At 43.3% G+C, this 18,183-nt stretch overlaps 2 protein-coding genes across 3 annotated transcripts in view; one reads left to right on the top strand and one right to left on the bottom strand.

Moving 5' to 3' along the window:
- The window catches only part of SIAE (sialic acid acetylesterase), a 39,113-nt gene extending 32,229 nt beyond the window's left edge, over positions 1-6,884 (top strand). Inside the window, exons 9-12 of one of the 2 annotated variants that reach the window (XM_061203252.1) lie at positions 61-250; positions 1,637-1,863; positions 2,483-2,633; positions 4,780-6,884. In XM_061203252.1, the coding sequence (XP_061059235.1) occupies positions 61-250; positions 1,637-1,863; positions 2,483-2,633; positions 4,780-4,905 (694 nt within the window). In that variant the 3' untranslated portion in view covers positions 4,906-6,884. Of the gene's footprint in view, positions 1-60; positions 251-1,636; positions 2,634-4,779 lie in introns of those variants that run through there. The other variant, XM_061203253.1, reaches the window with a different exon arrangement.
- Positions 5,414-15,990, bottom strand: TBRG1 (transforming growth factor beta regulator 1). The gene is made up of 9 exons (XM_061203255.1): positions 15,541-15,990; positions 13,786-13,856; positions 12,925-13,157; positions 12,205-12,341; positions 11,763-11,909; positions 8,644-8,741; positions 8,290-8,400; positions 7,763-7,908; positions 5,414-5,781 (listed from the first exon to the last, which is right to left on the bottom strand). Exons 1-9 carry the CDS (start codon positions 15,688-15,690, stop codon positions 5,636-5,638), a joined length of 1,239 nt encoding a protein of 412 aa, XP_061059238.1. The 5' UTR covers positions 15,691-15,990; the 3' UTR covers positions 5,414-5,635.
- Between the last annotated feature and the right edge of the window lie 2,193 nt (positions 15,991-18,183).

Genomic DNA, 18,183 nt, shown 5'->3' on the forward strand with positions numbered 1-18,183 from the left:
AAAAATGTGATTATTGTTGAGCCCAAACCCAAAGTTCTCTACCTCTTCTTTATCCTGTAGCACACACCCTCGAGATAAGCAGACGGTGGCCTACAGGCTGCACTTGGGGGCCCGTGCCGTGGCTTATGGGGCGAAGTTGACCTTTCAAGGACCACTGCCTCAGAAGATAGAACTCCTGGGCGACATGGGGCTGCTCAACCTCACATATTCCCAGCCAGTCCAGGTGCAGAGGCACAACAAGATATTTGAGGTGAGAACTGCAGAAACAGTAGGGGCTCATCCTGTGGGGGGGGTCGGGATTTCCTCCACGCCGAGGCCCACCTCTAATTATAACATGACTACGAGGCAGGTTTTGGTTGGTCAGGGGCTGAGTTTATCTCAGAGCAACAAAAAAGCAGCTACTGATTCATTCACTTAGAGGCAATTTTGATGGGACCACCAAGGAAGGGAAGACGTGCCCACATTGAAAGGATACTCCTTTTGCATTTTCCCTCCCAGAGCAACCATCTTTGCGTGGGAAGGGGCCTGTGGCTTTATCTATGGGCACCTATTGAAAGGACCCTTGCTCCAGAATGTTTCCCTCATCCTTAGACATCTTTTTTTTGTCGCACTATCCTAAATTATTTTCTTTTGAGTCTCTCCTTTAAGAGGTTGAAGCTTGGTGATTTGCAACTTAGTATGAATTACTGTAACGGAACTCTGTACTTGCTTCTAATACCTGGTGAGGATCATTCCACTGTGGAACTGGGGCTATTGATTAAACAGCTTATTTAGGAGTCTTCTAAGGTCGGGGTTGGGGGTGGAGGCATTCCCAGGTGGAGCATTTAAATGAGTGTCTTTGGGAGTCCCGAGGACGTTAGGCGGTGGCGGGCGGTGAGTGAAAAGAGGGCACTGGAGGGGGGGATGAAAGAATGTAGAAGACAAACTTTAATTGCACAGGAGTCTCTCTAGGACTGTTCCTCCTCTGGAGCCCTAAGCAGAGCATCCACCTGCCTCAGGTGCTTCCTCTCTGCACGCTGGGTTGTAGGCGAATCCTAGCTCCAAGGAGTCTGTGCTCTGAGTTCTCCTCTCTAGTCAACAGCTGGCAGCCTGCCCATCGTCTGGACCTAGAATCTTAGCTGGGACCAGGACAGAACTGAACCTTGGGAACTGGGTATTTTATGCTCCCTTCACCAGATACATTGCTTTCTGACTTGAGAACAGCTTACCATCCAAAGTTCCTTTATGCCCCTTCTTCATTCCCCAGCTCCTTTGGGAGCCGGAGAGCAGCACAGCGGCGGCTCGCTTCACCCAGATTCCTGCCTGCTTTGCTGTTTGGCCGGAGGATCGCAGGAAGGTTGTTCAGGGGAGCCTTCCCTAAATGTTTCATGACTACGCTGCCTTGTCTCCCTCAGTAATTTAATGTTTTACTTATTGATTTAAGCTATTTATTTTAGCACGTGAACTTTTATTATGGCTCCGTGGCTGTGCTGAGCAGACCCAACCTGGACTCGGGTTTGTTCTGGTCACTGTAGGAAATGTGTCCATGGCCGCGAGTGGCCGCTTCTCCTCTTTTAGTCTGTCTGAAGAGCAGTCCCGCCTCTTGGCATATCCTCCTGACTGCCCTAACCATTCCTGTTTATGACTCTCCTGTTAGATCTCCTGTTGCAGTGACCATCAGTGCAAGTGGCTTCCAGCTCCCATGGACACTTTCTCCGCCCAGACGCTGGCCCTGAATGTCAAGTCTTGTCGTGACAGCCTGGCTGCTGTTCGCTATGCGTGGACCGCGTGGCCTTGTGAATATAAGCAGTGTCCCCTGTACCACCCCACCAGTGCCCTGCCAGCCCCTCCCTTCACTGCTTTCATTACAAACCAGATTCCCAGGTATCGCAGCAAGGTTGCTAAATGATTTTGTGGCAGTTTGATCACATCTTAGACCTAAGTGTGGATCCTTTAGATTTGGGCATTTAGGAGTTTAAATGACAGCTGTTGCTTTTTAATGGAAATTAATAGAACTGCCTCATCGACAGCGCCCGGCTAGCACATGGCTGTTTCCATATTCTGAGCTGCCAGGGCTGGTAGGCAAATGACACGCTTGTCTTTTGTCCTCCAGTTGGGCCAGGTATCTGTATTAGACTAATTCCAAACTACAAACAACTTGAATCTCAATGTCATTCACTTCCCTTATTACTGGGAGTGAAATGTCTTAACACGTTTGTCCCCTTACCTCCAGACCGTGGAAACTCAGAGTTGGAAGAGATTATAAGGCCATGCAGGCCGGCTAGCATTTATGTTTTTTTCTATAAAATATGAGAGGTGGTTATCAAATTTCTGTATAAAGTTTCCCTTCTAAACTTCCCAACAGTTCTTCCTCGTGTGGAACTGAAATGTTTCTTCCACTACACAACAATCTTTCAGAGAACTGATCTCAGCCCTATTTTGTTCCAAGCTGAAAACAATTCTATTCCTTTAGTCTAAATAATGATAATGTGAATTTTAACAGAAAGAAACCAGAATCGTGTGCAGGCATTTTGGGAGGCGCTAAGGGACGGCCTCAAGGAGGGAAGAGAAAGGCGAGGTGGAGCAGCCCGTGGGGAGGCCATGTGACCGCAGAGGTCACTGAGAAGCAAATAGAGATATCAGGCTCTTTAAAGGTAAGAGGTTTAACTATGAAAAGGACAATCCAGATGGAAGAACAACGTGAGGCTGAAAGTAAAGCTACACGATAAGCATTTAGAAAAATAATCTGGATGGGACAAATGTGAAAGAGGGCTTTTGTGTATACTAAGAATCATAATGCTGTTTATTGGTTGATTAAGAACAGTTAAAGGCACTTGACAAGTGTCTGTAATCTCTAAGAAGCTGGAAATAAAAGTATAATCATTAGTCATGTGTACACAATTCCTCTCTAGTCAAAACTGGGTTATGAATGGGCTTGCAAATTGTCCTCTGAAGCTGAGAAAGGAGTGAGACTTACCTGTGGGTAGTTTCCATTCCCTTAATGTGAAAAATGAGAACGAAAGCGTAAGCATCACTCTCTCCGTACCTGTCCCCCAAGGGGTCCTGGTGTAACTGAAGAGCAGGAATGCTTCGTCAGTGCCAGGATCTTAGTAAAAAGCGAAACAGCTACGCAGCTTGCAAGGAACTCTGCCTCTTCGAGGACTTCCCAGCGCACAGTTGGCTCCTAACACCCAAACCCTGGCCTCTTACTCATCTGGCCTAACGGGAACCACAGACCCAGTAACAGACTCCTGAGAAAAAGCGAATCTCCTGTCCACTCCTCCTCACAACACTCATGCGTGCGGCAGCTGTTCTAACTTGGTAGAAGCTAGAAACAGTTCAGCGCTCCAGGCCCAGGTTCCCTTCGCCCCCAGTAAGCTAGGGCACACAGTGTAAAAAGCTAGGTTTAGGTGGTGGATATCTTAATGAAAAGTCATATGAAAGTTTATTTTTAATGGCTGAATAACTTAACACATTCTGTGGGAATTCAGTTTATTTCCCAAATGAAAATAACTTTTTACTGTTTGAAAAAATCGAATTCATAATCACTATAGAAGACTTGGATGCTAAAGAAAAGTCTAAGTAAGTAAAAATCACCATAAAATTCATCATTTGGAGACACTTAATATCTTGGTGAACATCACTTGATTTGTTTAGGTCACATTTTACATGTTTCAGTTTGTGGGAGCTCCATATTTTCTTTAACCAATTTGCCATTAGTGGACATAGAGGGTTTTAAACAAATACTGTGATAACTGTTACGTGCAAACACCATACCGCACTTAATTCCTTAGGGTCCTTAATGTGGAATAACGGGTTTAAGGATAAATATATTTAACATTTTGATACCTACAGCTTAACCCTCCCAAAGGGTTCAACAGTTTACATTTCCACCAAGGCACAGTCCCATTTTTTCCCTCATTTTCACTGACATTGGATGTTGTCAAACTTAAGAAATCTTTAACAATCCAATAGATGAAAATATTTTTTAAGTATGCTAGGGCAGTGTTTTTCAAGTTACTTAAAATGATGATCCGTAGTAAAAACATTTTACATCATTCCATGTATCCCCATGTGTATTGTGTGAATGGTATATAAACACCTATATACACACTATAGTTGAAACCAGTTTCAACCTTCGACATGTGATGCATTCCAATATGTTCTAATTGTCTTCTAATTTAATTTTAAAAGATGTGGGTCTTGATTGCCTAAGTTTAAGAACAACTAGTGTGTTGAGATTTGTAGTTTGAAACACTGTTCTAGGAAAGCTACAAAATGAACACTTATTAAAGTAAACCGTGCACTAACTTACATAAATTTTTTTAATGTCTTTCTTAGAATGACGCTCACTTTGAATCTGTGATTAACTCAGGCTGTAATAGAATGGAAAGATATTGGTTATGTGATAAAAGCAGCATATGCCATTTCTGTGTAAGTGCAAATGGCTTCAGGCACCTTATGCAGAGAAAAAAGAAAAACATTAACAGTTTGAGTAATCTTTCTATCCCTGATTTGCTATTATCCAAATTTTACTATTTCTTTTACACTGTAAAAGCTATACAAACTTGTAAGACTATAATTAAGAATCATAAAATTAATGTTAGTTACTTCAGTTTCTGATACTTTGCAGTGGCCAGTGTGATGTGCTCTAAATGCTGCATCTGATCCCTCCCTCTGCCATCCACATACAGTCCTATAAGATGCTACGCCCATTTGTTTCCTCCCCTGTTAGCAGCTATGGACGGTAGCACAGTGACAATCCAGTTCTCACCACCTTCCCCATTCTTCTACTTCCAGGGTCCTTTTGTTCCTTCCCATTCCAGCCAGCCCTGGTACCGGGCTGGGTGGGCAGCGAAGCATCCCACAAGGCACCGTGGAATTGTACTGGCTGGGATTAGGTGTTGTGGTATGCCTCTACCTTAATGCTGTAAGTAGAGTCCAAAAAATTCAGTTATACAGAATGCAGAGTTACATCATTACATGACTAACGAACTGTTGGGGTGAGTCTGTTACGGAGGATGGGAACCAATCACGTTCTATCTAAATGTGTGTTATCATGTGGTTTAGCTAAAAGCACATTCTCCAATAAGGAGCCACAAAGGGAATGTAGGAAGGGTTAGAGAGGATTTTTTTGATCCCCTTGTGAAATGTGAAAAAGATGCACAGTGGGCCTGGGACTGGACCTTGCAGCTTGGGGATAAGCAGGATTTGATTGTGGTGACGCTGCCATGAAAATAAAGCAGCAGCTGGTTGTCGGGGCTGCGACTTAGTATTCACTGACCTAGATCAGAATCAAGGGTGCAAGGTTGTCAGAATCTTACTACCTTCCTCATGAGTCAGCAGCCATCTCTCCCTCCGGTTTACAAAGGACTTAAGTTTACCTCAGGCAGAGCTAAGCCAGAAGATTATATCGATTACAACAAGATGAAAATAAGCAGAACTGTCAAGAAAAATTTATTACTAAAAATAAAGCAGCTGAAGTTTTTCCCAGGAAAGCTGTCACCATGGGAACCTCCACGACAAAATGTGTTAATTTACTATCTTCTTCACTTCTTCACTTGAGTCGCTGCCTTCTTCCATATAGTCTTAAGTTTTAGTTTAAGTTAAAAAATCCATCCTGATGAAAATGATGTGGTTATCGATCCCTTCCTGTTCAATCTGAAGACTGAGCTGGGCTACACTGCGACGGAGCCTTCAGGTGCCGTAGGTGAGTATCTACCAGGGGTTCATGTGTCAGGAACATGGGTTGATAAGAAGACACAAAGGCTGTAGGCTGAAGCTCTGGGAGGTCCAAGGATCCTGGAGAAAAAAAGTTCCTTAAGTTCCATTGCTGCCTGGGAATCTCAGGAGACTGGCTTGATCAGACACATACATGTCCTTTTAATTCTTTCAACTCTTTTGCATCTGTCAGCCCAGTTTTGCCCTTGTTTGGTAAGACAGGACAGATATTTACTTTTACAATGAAGAAAACTGTGGCTGAAATACAGCAAGTGGTACTGGAAAAATTGGACAGCCATATGTAAATCAGTGAAGTTACAACACACCCTCACACCACATACAAAAATAAACTCAAAATGGCTTTAAGACTTATTATAAGACATGACACCATAAAACTCCTAGAAGAGAACATAGGCAAAACATTCTCGGACATAAATTGTACCAATGTTTTCTTAGGTCAGTCTCCCAAGGCAATAGAAATGAAAGCAAAAATAAACAAATGGGACCTAATCAAACATAAGTTTTTGCACAGCAAAGGAAACCATAAACAAAATGAAAAGACAACCTACGGACTGGGAGAAAATATTTGCAAATGATGCGACTGACAAGGGCTTAGGTTCCAAAATATACAAACAGCTCATACCACTCAAAAACAAAAAAACAACCCAATCAAAAAATGGGCTGAAGACCTAAATAGACATTTCTCCAAAGAAGACATACAGATGGCCAAGAGGCACATGAAAAGATGCTCAACATCACTTATCATTAGAGAAATTCAAATCAAAACTACAATGAGGTATCACCTCACACCAGTCAGAATGGATCATCAAAAAATCTACAAACAATAAATAATGGAGAGGATATGGAAAAAAGGGAACCCTCTTGCACTGTTGGGGGAATGTAAATTGATACAGCCACTATGGAGAACAGTATGGAGGTTCCTTAAAAAACTAAAACTAGAGTTACCATATGACCCAGCAATCCCACTCCTGGGCATTTACCCAGACAAAACTATAATCCGAAAAGACACATGCACCCCTATGTTTATAGCAGCACTATTTACAATAGCCAAGCCATTGACAGATGAATTAATAAAGAAGATGTAGTATATACACATACACACACACAGAGGAGTATTAGCCATAAAAAAGAATGAAATAATGCCATTTGCAGCAACATGGATGGACATAGAGATTATCACACTAAGCGAAGTAAGTCAGAAAGATAAAGACAAATACCATGTGATATCACTTATATGCAGAATATAAAATATGACACAAATGAACATATCTATGAAACAAAGACTCACGGACATAGAGAAAAGACCTGTGGTTGCCAAGGGGGAGGGAAGGATTGGGAGTTTGGGACTAGCACATGCAAACTAGTATATACAGGATGGATGAACAACAAGGTCCTACTGTACAGCACAGGGAACTATATTCAATATCCTGTGATGAAACATAATGGAAAAGAATATGAAAAAGTATATATGTGTATAACTGAATTGCTGCTGTACAGCAGAAATTAACACAACATTGTTAATCAGCTATACTGCAATAAAATATTTTAAAAAAAAGAACAAAACTGGCTGAAATAGATCAAGTGACTTGCCTAGGGTTACACAGCATAGTAGGCAGAGACAAAGAAGTTAATTCTATCTTCTTATTTCGAGTCCAGAGCTCTCCCTATATGACTCCTATGCCGGATCCCCTGATCACTCCACTCATTTGTGGGAGGGAATCCACGGAACATAGGCAGGACCAAGGCCATGACCTGATCCCCTTTACTACATCTGAAATTTCAGTCCCACAGTAAACTTTCCCTTGTATTCTGCTTAGGTCTTATTTAGGTTAGAAAATGAGACGCCCTAGTTTCTCGGTGAGCCCTGCCTCACCATGATCTCAGCCACGCCCTGTGACTTCTGCGAGGGCTGCCCGTGGCCGGAGCAGGGAAAGCTTCTATCACTCACTGCCCAGATATGGGATACTCAGCGAAGAACGAAGAGGGGAGGGTTGCCTAAAAATGGTCAATTTTCAAACCACAAGGAAAAAATAAAAGGTACCTTGTAGAATGGGATCATTATGATCTTTATGGAAGGTCTGTCTCTGAAAGGCTTCAAAGCTTGTAGCTGCATCATTCTCTAGCTGTCCTTGGGGCGGCGGCAGACTGTCTCCAGGTTTGCACACGTCGAACTTCACCCACTGGTAACTGCAGGACCAAAGGGATCATTACTGAGTTGTCTGTTGGCCATACAACCCATTCTTCCCTCCAAAGGGATCAGGTATTTTTTTCTTTAGGTCTCTCCCATATATATCTGAAAAACATATTAACTAACCAAAAATGAAAAGCACACAGACAGGCTTCTTTAGTGACACTTATTCTGCAGGACGTCCCAATCCATTTGCCGTCATGGTGCACACAGATGACGACGACGTCAGTACAGTGGGGTGCTGGCTCCTGCTCACTGTGCCTTGTGCACAGAAGCAGCTCGTGAAACAGATGAATGAGCAGAGCAGTGACCGCCAGTTTAGGTCCCTGGCCCACTGATCATGGCGCTTCTTTCAAGGGAATGGATTTGACCCCACTTACTTGACGCATTTTCGAGCTCCTGGACAACTCTGGATCAGGTTGTGGATGGTTGGATGAGAAAACCCAAAAAAGTCAGCTCCAGATGGATGCACGTTGGGCATTAGTTTCCCCCTAAATAGGAGAGGGAGAATTTTAGCTTGAGAGCTGAGAGGGAGATGAGAATGTGGGTATGAACACATGGAATACGCTTTCCTCACTTGGATACTCTGGAGACTGTAGCTGCTAAGGCATTCGAAGGACACAGGATAGCTTTCTATAAAATAAGGGATCTCTACTCATTAAAAGCAAGAGAGAAGGCCTCACTGTACCCAAAGTGATCTTTTTAGCCTGTCTCCAAGCTGTTGGTCAACTTACATAGCAGCACTTATGGTCTTGAGCAGTTCTGCATGACAGGCATCTGCAGAAGAGCTGACAATGGCATTCTGGGGATCATCTTCAGGAACAACTTCAAACTGAGAAATATAAAGGAGCAATGAGATCAGTCCTCAAGGAGAAGGTGGCAGAGAGAGTCATACTACTGCTGTTACTCTTTCTTCACTCCGGAACCTGAAGCTGAGTATACCAGGTAGGAGATGGGTACCATTCCTAGAGGGCTGTTAGAAATCCCAAGCCAAGAAAACAGAGAAAGTCTTTTGACTGTTTAATTCTATACTCTGCTTGACTCCTCTCCAGAGGCCAACACTTAATTTCTTATATACCTTTCCAGATGCTTTCTTATCCACTTACCTACATTTATAAGTATAAATACAAATGGTATTTTAAAAACAAATGAAATCATTCTCCACATAATCTTAGATTTACTTTATAATGCCTAGGAAGAGTATAGGCCATTTTGACTGCAAATCGCCATTTCACTTTACTTTTTGAGTTGTAAAATATCCTGTTTATAAAAAGAAACTGTTAAATCAAAATTATACTAATACTGAGGAATTTTTGCCAAGAAAGCATTTTTGTAACAAGTGCTATCCACCCAACTTAATTCCTTGACCAGTTTTCTATAAAGTTCATGACTTTTTGCCAAAAAAAAAAAAAAATTTCTGTAACAGGTTCTATTTAGTCAGTTAAATTCCTTAACCAGTTTTCTATAAAGTTCAGTTAAGCAGTTTCCAGTTTTTCAATGTTTAATAAAATTATTCCACACAGAATTAATTTATTTTCTGTATATATATATATATATATATATATTTTTTTTTTTTTTTTTTTCTTTTTCCCCCCCAGTGATGTGCATTATTGATCATTTTTTTAGAATCCAAAAAGCAAACCTTACTGAGTACAGTTTCTACTGCTGTTAGTTTTCTTCTGTGGTTATTTCATTTGATTCAATTTTCCTGTGTCAATTTTAGAGCTCTTTCAATTTTGTCAATAATAAATTATCTTGTGAGTAGTTTTAGTCAATGGTTTTGTTACTTCAGTGACATGTTGCAAGTTTAACATTGTGATGGTTTATACTGATTTCTCAGCTAATTCATGAAAAAACCATAAACAATTATCTTTAAATATTTCAGGATTGCTCTTCTATTTGGTATTGATCATGCCAATTCCAATTTTTTATATTGTGTGTAAACTATATATTCTATTTGAGCAAAGAGCAATTAAAAGGCCAAAATGTAGTATTTTGGTTTTGGGATCTTTCCCTACTTCATTCTTTTAACTGCCGTATAATATTACACAAGGTGGATATATCTTAATTTTTAACCATTCTCCTATTGGTGGGCATTTAGGTTACTTTTAACTTCTTGCTATTGCAAACAATGCCACAATTACATTGTTATATGTAACTCTTTTGTTCACATTTGCACATTTCTCTAAGACATACTAGAATATCGAAGTATTCTGGATCAAAGGAGTCACACATTAAAATTGTTGATATTGCCCAGCTGCCTTCCAAAAAAAGGAACTTTACAAATTTTCCCTCCTACTAATGCCATTTGTACTTATTTTCCTACATGCTGGCCAACATTTGCTATTATCTATCTTATATTTGCCTATGAGAAAAAATAAGATCTTTCTGTTTTATTTGCATCTCCCTAACTACTAGTAAGGTCTGCTCTCATCGACCATCTGCACTGTTTCTGTGAAATGCCTGTTTTATCTGATTGCTTTTTTATCTTAGACCATAAGAGCACTTTATCTGGATATTAATCCACTGTTACATATTTTCTTCTTGTTTGTCGCTTTTAACTTTGATTATGGTGGTTTTTGTCATTCAGAAGTGTTCAAATTTTTAATAGTCAAATCTGTTACTACTTTCCATTATGGCTTCTACTTTTCACATCTTGCTAAGGAAAACCTTTTCACCTCACCCTAGGATTATAAATACATTGTTCTATATTTTTTTAACATATTTATAGTATAAAACATTTTATAAAGCTAAAGCAATTAAAAGTCATACTGGCATTTATAGACAAATAGATAAAACAGAATCGTCTGGAAACATACTCAAGTATTATATGTATTTAATATATACTAAATGTGTCACTTGATGTTAGGGGAAAAAAATTAATACTCACAATGTACCTGAAAATAATGTCTGGATGGGTTAGTGGCTTAATAAAGGAAACAAAAAAAACCCCACAGACTTTTTTTTTTTAATATTTTAGCCATTTGTCTTTCAGAGGAAATTAAGGACCAGCTTGTCAATTACCATTTACATTCTACTAGGATTTTGATTAGATCTTCCTTGAACGTATAGATTTGTTATAATTATTGCTACAACATCGAGTCTGTCTGTTAGAGCTCTTTCTAAAGAGAAATGCTGCATGGCCAAGGTCATCTGAACTCTCAGCTGCATCCGACAGCATTCTAACCGGGATAGGAGTGATGCAATACTGTCCACATGTGTCAGGCAGGCTCTCAGCTTCTGCTCAAAGGTTCCTTCCCTTGCTTCTATCTCCTTCCACCCCATTTTCTAGTGATCTGTAACATCATCAGACAGTGAAGCCTGGAACTCTGAAAATGGTCTATTTTCCCCCAATGATCAGAGGAGACTGGGAAAGTGAACTGTCTTGAACCACAGCACTGAGAAGGATGAACAAAGATACTTAATACGACTAGGATTCAGGTCTCCCAGGTCCTCAAGACTACATGCAGTCAGAAACTAATATGCAGTTTCTCTGCTACCTCCATCTTGGTCCCACCTGAATTGGCAGAGTGTCAAACTAACCTTCCCTGAATGTAGGCCTGCACTTTACAAACAAGCAGCTTGATCAGGCCTCGTGTGGTCACCATATTGACATTAGCACCAGCACGGTTCAAGGGAATGGGTGTCAGTAGGACAATCACACAAATGCAGATTTACATCCCAGCTCAAATCACTTACTAGCAGAGGTGTGACTCAGGGCCAATCACTTTCTGCATCTTACACACTATCTACCTTGTAAAGTGTCTGAATAGGTAATATATATTAAGTGCGTGTCACAGAGAAGGTTCTCAAAAAAAAAAAGAAAACCAGCAGTTATTCTTAGAGTGGGTACCTGAGGCTGTGTGCCACCGTCCTTGATCTGACAGGTGTACAGACACTCCTGGTCTGGGCTCTTCATGCTGGCGTATACCCGAGTACTGCAGTAGCCCACAGGGTAGATGGCACCCTCGTCATGGAAGCCAGGTCGGTCGGTGATGATCTATAAAAAAAGATTCCCCCAACCTGCCACTGAGGTCACCAGAGAATGCAGAAGTCCAGCGTACTGTGGTAGCCTTTAGAACCACCTTGGGGCTGCAAAGAGTGACTCAAATCAGAGAGAGAAAGAGCGTAGGATGTGTAGCAGACAAAACTGACCTGGTTTCCTAGGGACTGGAGGTTTTCTGGGGTTGGTCTGGATCAGCAAGGGGCTGCTGCTAACGGGAACAGGGAGGGAAGGCTCAACCCCACTCCCGTATTTCTGATTCTCCTCTCTCTTTATCGCTGGTCTCACTCACCTCCCCCAGGCTATATACTGTTAGACCCCCCAGTCCGATGGGGAACACAGGCCGTCCTGAGGGATCCAGGGCAATGGGCTGAACCAGCTTGCGAGCACCTGCCTCCATTTTCTTTTTCTTGGATGTTTTCTTCAGAACTGAAACGCAAATCTGGGGTCACCCACTTTAGGCCCTTCCCAATGTTGAGGGGAAGGGAAAACTCTGCACGATGCTAAGAGCAATAAGCCAATTCTCGTTCTACACACTACTGAATGGGCACATGGGACTTTTCCCCAAAGCCCTGAGTATCCTTCTAACCCACCCACCTGGCAGTAACCAATTTTGGTATCAGTGCTTAGTATCTAAAAGCCTTATACTTTTTTAAAGCCTCTGACTTCATGTATAAGGTCAGCAATTTCCTAAGTCATCTGTGTGCTCAAAAGGCCACCAAGCCCATTTCCCTGCCTCTAGGAAAGACTGAACTGAAGGCACCCAGAGAGTCAGGTGTGTAGGAGAAGGGGGAGGCCTTGGCCTGCTCCCATCACGTTTAACCAGGTCTAACTGCAATTCCTCCACCTGGAGTGGCTTTAAGACACTTGGTTTCCAAGGGCTACCAGGGCTGCTTAAGGACCAGGTGAGAGTTTAAGTCATCTCTGTGGCCGAGTGTCTACCAGTTAGTACCAGGTCTTTGTCATTAGTCGTTGAGCCACTGGGGCAACTGATATCCTCTCCCCAAGGTACCTTCCAGTTTGTTGTTCTCTTTGCCTTTTTCCTTTTTCTCCTTCTTGGATTTCTTCCCAAATGGTTCCTCAGCTCCAGTGCTAGGCCCAGAAATCGGCCCAGCTCCCTGGATAGTTCCCACAGAGCTGGCCACACCGTAAGTCAGGGGCAAACTGGAGCTGTGGGAAGGAGCTGCAACCTGTGCTTCCCCTTCAGTTAGAGCCTGGAGCTGGAGGAGCTTCTTTAGCAAGTACCTGAGGTCGGGAAGGAAAGGGAGCAGAGGTATGAGCTTCCGTTTTATCACAATTCCATATTTTATTCAAGTACTGGGAAAAGCCAGAACTATATACAAAGATTATTGCATTCACAAAAATAAGGTTCTTATTGGACCCTGGGAAAAACGAAGCTCCAGAGAATACTGCAAGAAGCTAAGGATAAAGGATTATAGCGTATCTCTTTTGCATCTGGAGAGCTCTTCTAACTGGATGTTGGAAGGTGTTAGGCTTCTGAAGGGCACATACCATGAACTGCACATGTACACATACTCACGGAGTACTACATATGGAATAAATATTTGTAGAATGAAATGCAGTTTCTTTTATCCCTTGGCTTTTATAACTGCAGAGTTATAATAAAATTACTTATAAGATGTGGCAAGAGGGTTTTGTCAGAGAGATGAATAGAGCTGTTTCATCATCATGGTCCAACACGACCTGGGTAAACAGGAACCAATACCATAGGTTGTGACTTTCTCTGTACCAGACTAGTGGCCAGTGGGCTGTGCAAAGCACAAAAATCCCGATGGAGGAAAATTCTTAGGAGCAGTAACACCATATCAATCACCAAAAAATGTAATTCTGAACACAACATGAACCAGCTCACCGTCTTTCTTCTTTAGCTTTAAGAAATTTTTCCTCAAGACGAGCAATTTCATCACAAATAGCAGCATTTTCCTTGAAGAAAATTTTGAATATAGTCACACAAAATGAATAAAAGATCAAAGTATTATGCTGAGAAGAGGAGCTATATTCCAAACCAAAGAAGTCTGTGTTGCTGGGTGAGAAGGAAGAGCTAGTCTACCTTGCAGACAAACTGTAAACAAACCTATAAGTAAAGGTAGGGTCACGTTCTAATGTGGGCAGAGTAATTAGATAATTTATAGAAACTGGTGCACCTTCGAGTGAAAAGGGGGAGCTATTAATAATTTTGCCAGAACAATATGGCAAAGTAGGGCTGTCCTAGGCAAACCAAGACATATGGTCACCTTCATTAGGGTAGCCTTTAGCAGAGAAAAGGGCATACTGCTCAAATCATAGATGCTTAAACTCAACCCCTGTAAATATGGGGAAGGTCCATTCCCAAGTGGCTTGACTCTTGGGGAACTTAAAAAGCGAACCTAACCCAAAGCATCCCATGCAGTATGAACCTTAAAGAGAAAATATGGATGGAACAAAATCAAGTCTAGTCTATAAAATTCTTAAATTTCATAACCTATTTATGTGTATTCAAGCATCAGCTTTCTCTGCTGACGATTCAATCTACTTCCCAAGCATGAGTCCTGAGGGGACTGCTCCAAACTGGATGTTCCATAGTGGGGACCTCAAACTTTGAATGATCAAAACAATATCCTTTTTCTTCACAAAACCTTCTTCATAGACTTGGTGGAACCAGTATCCTAACAACATAGGTGCCAAGCTGTAGGTACCTTTGACATTTAGGGAATAAAAGAAAGGTAACATAATTAGATACTAAATCTTCTCAATTCTGCTTTTCTTATTTCTCTCCAGTGTACATGGCAAGTGCCAAATAAATGTTTTCGGAATGACTGCTCTGATTTCCAAACCTTTCCTTATGCTTCCAAAAAAGCTGAGGGATGTTCTAGATTTTGGTAGAAGAAGAGGTAAGGTAGTGGTGATTCAGATGTGGGGAGATATTTGAGACACCTGCTATTTCCAAGCATTGAGGTGAGCCAGGCAAGCCAGAATATTATAACACTTAGTTGTGGCTGGAAAACCATTTCATTCATTCAGTAAACCCAGTGCCTCTACAATAAAAGACTGGGAAGACTCAAAAGAGGTTAGCAGGGGGGATTACTGAAAGCTTCATGTGCCTGTTCATGGAAGGGGTCAGTTACGGGTATGCGGGGTGCTTGGGAAACAGGCTGCGTAATGGAAGTACTAAAGAAACTAGAATCAAGTGTTTGAGTTGGAGCCAGGGCTCTGACATAGTGCCCTCGAGCAAATCATCTCTCGGGGCTTCAGTGCTGCTATTTTAAAAATAGCGCCTCATTCTCAGGTTTCTCTGGAGGCTCAAAGGCATTTCCAAGAGTTCTGCGGTAATAACGATAATGACTAAAACTTATTAGCACAGCTTCTAGGTACCGAGCGCTTTACTTTCCTCATTTAATCTTCATTAAGTTTGCAAGGCAGTTATTAGCTCTCATTTGCAGATGAGGAAACAGGATTACAGGAATTACGTAATTTGTCCAAGGCACGAGGCTAACAATAAGTAATGTACAATGTAAAACCTAACACTATATTAATACTGTCACTCTGGAAAGGGGAACAGTTCGGGGAAAGATTTCGCGAGTTAGGAGAGGCTCGAGGCTGAGAGGGGCTGAGCGCCGGTCACACTCACAAACACCGTGGCTTTGGCCGCTTTGCGCAGCCGCAGGTACTTGAGCCGGTACTTCTCGTTCTGGCTCTTCTTCGGGAGCTTTTTCATCCTGGCCTTGCTGGACTGCAGCGGGGCCCGCGGCGAGGAGGCCAGGCCGCCCAGCAGGCTCATGGTCCGGCCCCGCTACGGGGGCTCCAGGGAGCGGCCGGCATCAGCTCCTCGGCCGAGGAGTGGCCCCTAGCGCCGGCTTTGTGTGGTCTTGGCTGCTGGAAGCGGGCCTCTAGGAATCGACCTCTCTAGAACATTCACGAGGCGCAGGGCTGGGCCAGAAATCCTGCAACCGAACCCGGCTCCCGGTGCCTCCCTGCACTTCCGCGTCTGCCTCGGAAGTCAGCCGTGACCGGAACTTACGTCACGGTGCCGGCCGCGCGTAACTTCCGGGGCTGGGAGCCGGGTCCTCTCGGTCCGGCCGATCCTCCGCTCGGGAAGAGGGGAGGGGAAGGGGAAAGGGAAGGGGAGGGAAAGGGTAAAGGAAAGGGGAGGGGAAAGGGAAGGGGAGGGGAGAGGGAAGGGGAGGGGAAGGGAAAGGGAAGGGGAGGGGAGGAGAAAGGGGAGGGGAGGGGAAAGGGGAGGGGGAAGGGGAGGGGGAAGGGGAGGGAAGGGGAGGGGAGGGGAAAGGGAAGGGGAGGGAAAGGGTAAAGGAAAGGGGAGGGGAAAGGGAAGGGGAGGGGAGAGGGAAGGGGAGGGGAAGGGAAAGGGAAGGGGAGGGGAGGAGAAAGGGGAGGGGAAAGGGGAGGGGAGGGGGAAGGGGAGGGGGAAGGGGAGGGGGAAGGGGAGGGGGAAGGGGAGGGAAGGGGAGGGGAGGGGAAAGGGAAGGGGAGGGAAAGGGGAGGGGAAAGGGAAGGGGAGGGGAGAGGGAAGGGGAGGGGAAGGGAAAGGGGAGGGGAAAGGGGAGGGGAAGGGGAGGGAAGGGGAGGGGAAGGGGAGGGAAGGGGAGGGGAAGGGGAAGAGGAGGGGGAAGGGAAGGGGAGGGGAGGGGAAAGGGGAGGGTAAGGGGAAAGGGGAGGGTAAGGGGAGGGAAAGAGAAGGGGAGGGGAAGGGAGGGGAAAGGGAAGGGGAGGGGAAGGGAAAGGGGAGGGAAGGGGAGGGGAAGGGGAAGAGGAGGGGGAAGGGAAGGGGAGGGGAGGGGAAAGGGGAGGGTAAGGGGAAAGGGAAGGGGAGGGGAAGGGAGGGGAAAGGGGAGGGGAGGGGAAAGGGAAGGGGAGAGGAGGGGGGAGAGGAGGGGAAAGGGGAGGGGAAGGGGAGGGAAAGAGAAGGGGAGGGGAAAGAGAAGGGGAGGGGGAAGGGGGGGAAGGGGAGAACCTGGTGAGGAGGAGGGCGGCTGGAAACGACTCCTTGAGACTCGCGTGTGTGTGCTTAGCTGAGGCGTGTTATTGTTGAGCTGAAGAGGAACGCACAAAAATCTTCCCGAAGCCAATCTCACACACGCTTCCGAAGCCCACCCACTGCGTTTCAGCACCACTTTTCCGCACTTGGTACAGACTGGCCTTCCCGACTGTAGGATGCACTCCAACGCATTGCTGGGACTGCTGCTTTCCCTACTTTCTTTATACAGCTCGCATAGATGTTTCTTGAGGGCCTGTTATGCTGTCCTTTTACTGGGAGCTGGGATTACAGTGGTGAATAGAAAAAAGTCCTCTGCTCTCAGATTAGGATTTAGTGGGGAAGATGGAAGATTTAACCGGCACTTTTAATAACATGCTTGCACTAAGTAGGCACTGAGTAAATATTTGCCTAATGAAACCAAAAATATGTTTCTGTACCTAAACTTATATGTATATAGCTCTAACTTTATAACCAAGGTCTGTCTAATCATCAAATAAATAGTTATTTAGAATGCAGTATTGGTAAATGAGCTGGGCTGGAAGGCAGAAGGCTTGTAGTATTCATTTTTCTCCCAGCAATGCCACTAACTAGTTGAGTGAGCCTCTGGGTCACAGGTTTTTCCTCTCAAAACTGAATACAGTCTTTAGAATAATGAGGTGGATAGTTATAAACTGAAAGGTACTCTACTGATATATAATTACTGTTGTATATACTCAAATTTTAGACTTCTAGAATTGTATACGGAAATTAAGGAAAATATGTACAGAGTTAAAACACTAAGTTCAGTAAGTTACTGGAGAAAAAACTAACGCTAAAATAAGTAACTTACAATCAGTTCAAAAAAAGAGGTTTAGAATCGATAACCCAGGTACTTCATTTCTGGAATTGTAAGAATAGTGACAAGAGTCTTGACAAAATGGTTTTAACACAGAGAGAAAGATTACGAGAGTCTTTTTTGTCCATTCATATTGAAAGCTGTCCTTTTGGAACTCACGGTTCCAGTATGCTTTTACAAACATACTCAAGGCAGCCATATAGATTCATTTTTGGAAACTGCCAGGAATACTTTGTTTACAAAATATCCATAATCATGCCTTTCATACTATAGATTGGCACTTTACCTTGGAACCAAATATAGGTAGTTCTGATTAACAGATTTTCTTTCTTTCTTCTTTTTTTAACCCTTATTTGCTAACTGCCTGATTTATTTGCTGTTCAGCTGTATTTTGTCCTTGCAGGCTTTATTTCATTAGAAACATTTCCTTACAATTTCTAAAA

The sequence above is a fragment of the Eubalaena glacialis genome, chromosome 10 (assembly GCF_028564815.1).
Source record: "Eubalaena glacialis isolate mEubGla1 chromosome 10, mEubGla1.1.hap2.+ XY, whole genome shotgun sequence".
NCBI classification, from domain to species: Eukaryota; Metazoa; Chordata; class Mammalia; order Artiodactyla; family Balaenidae; genus Eubalaena; species Eubalaena glacialis.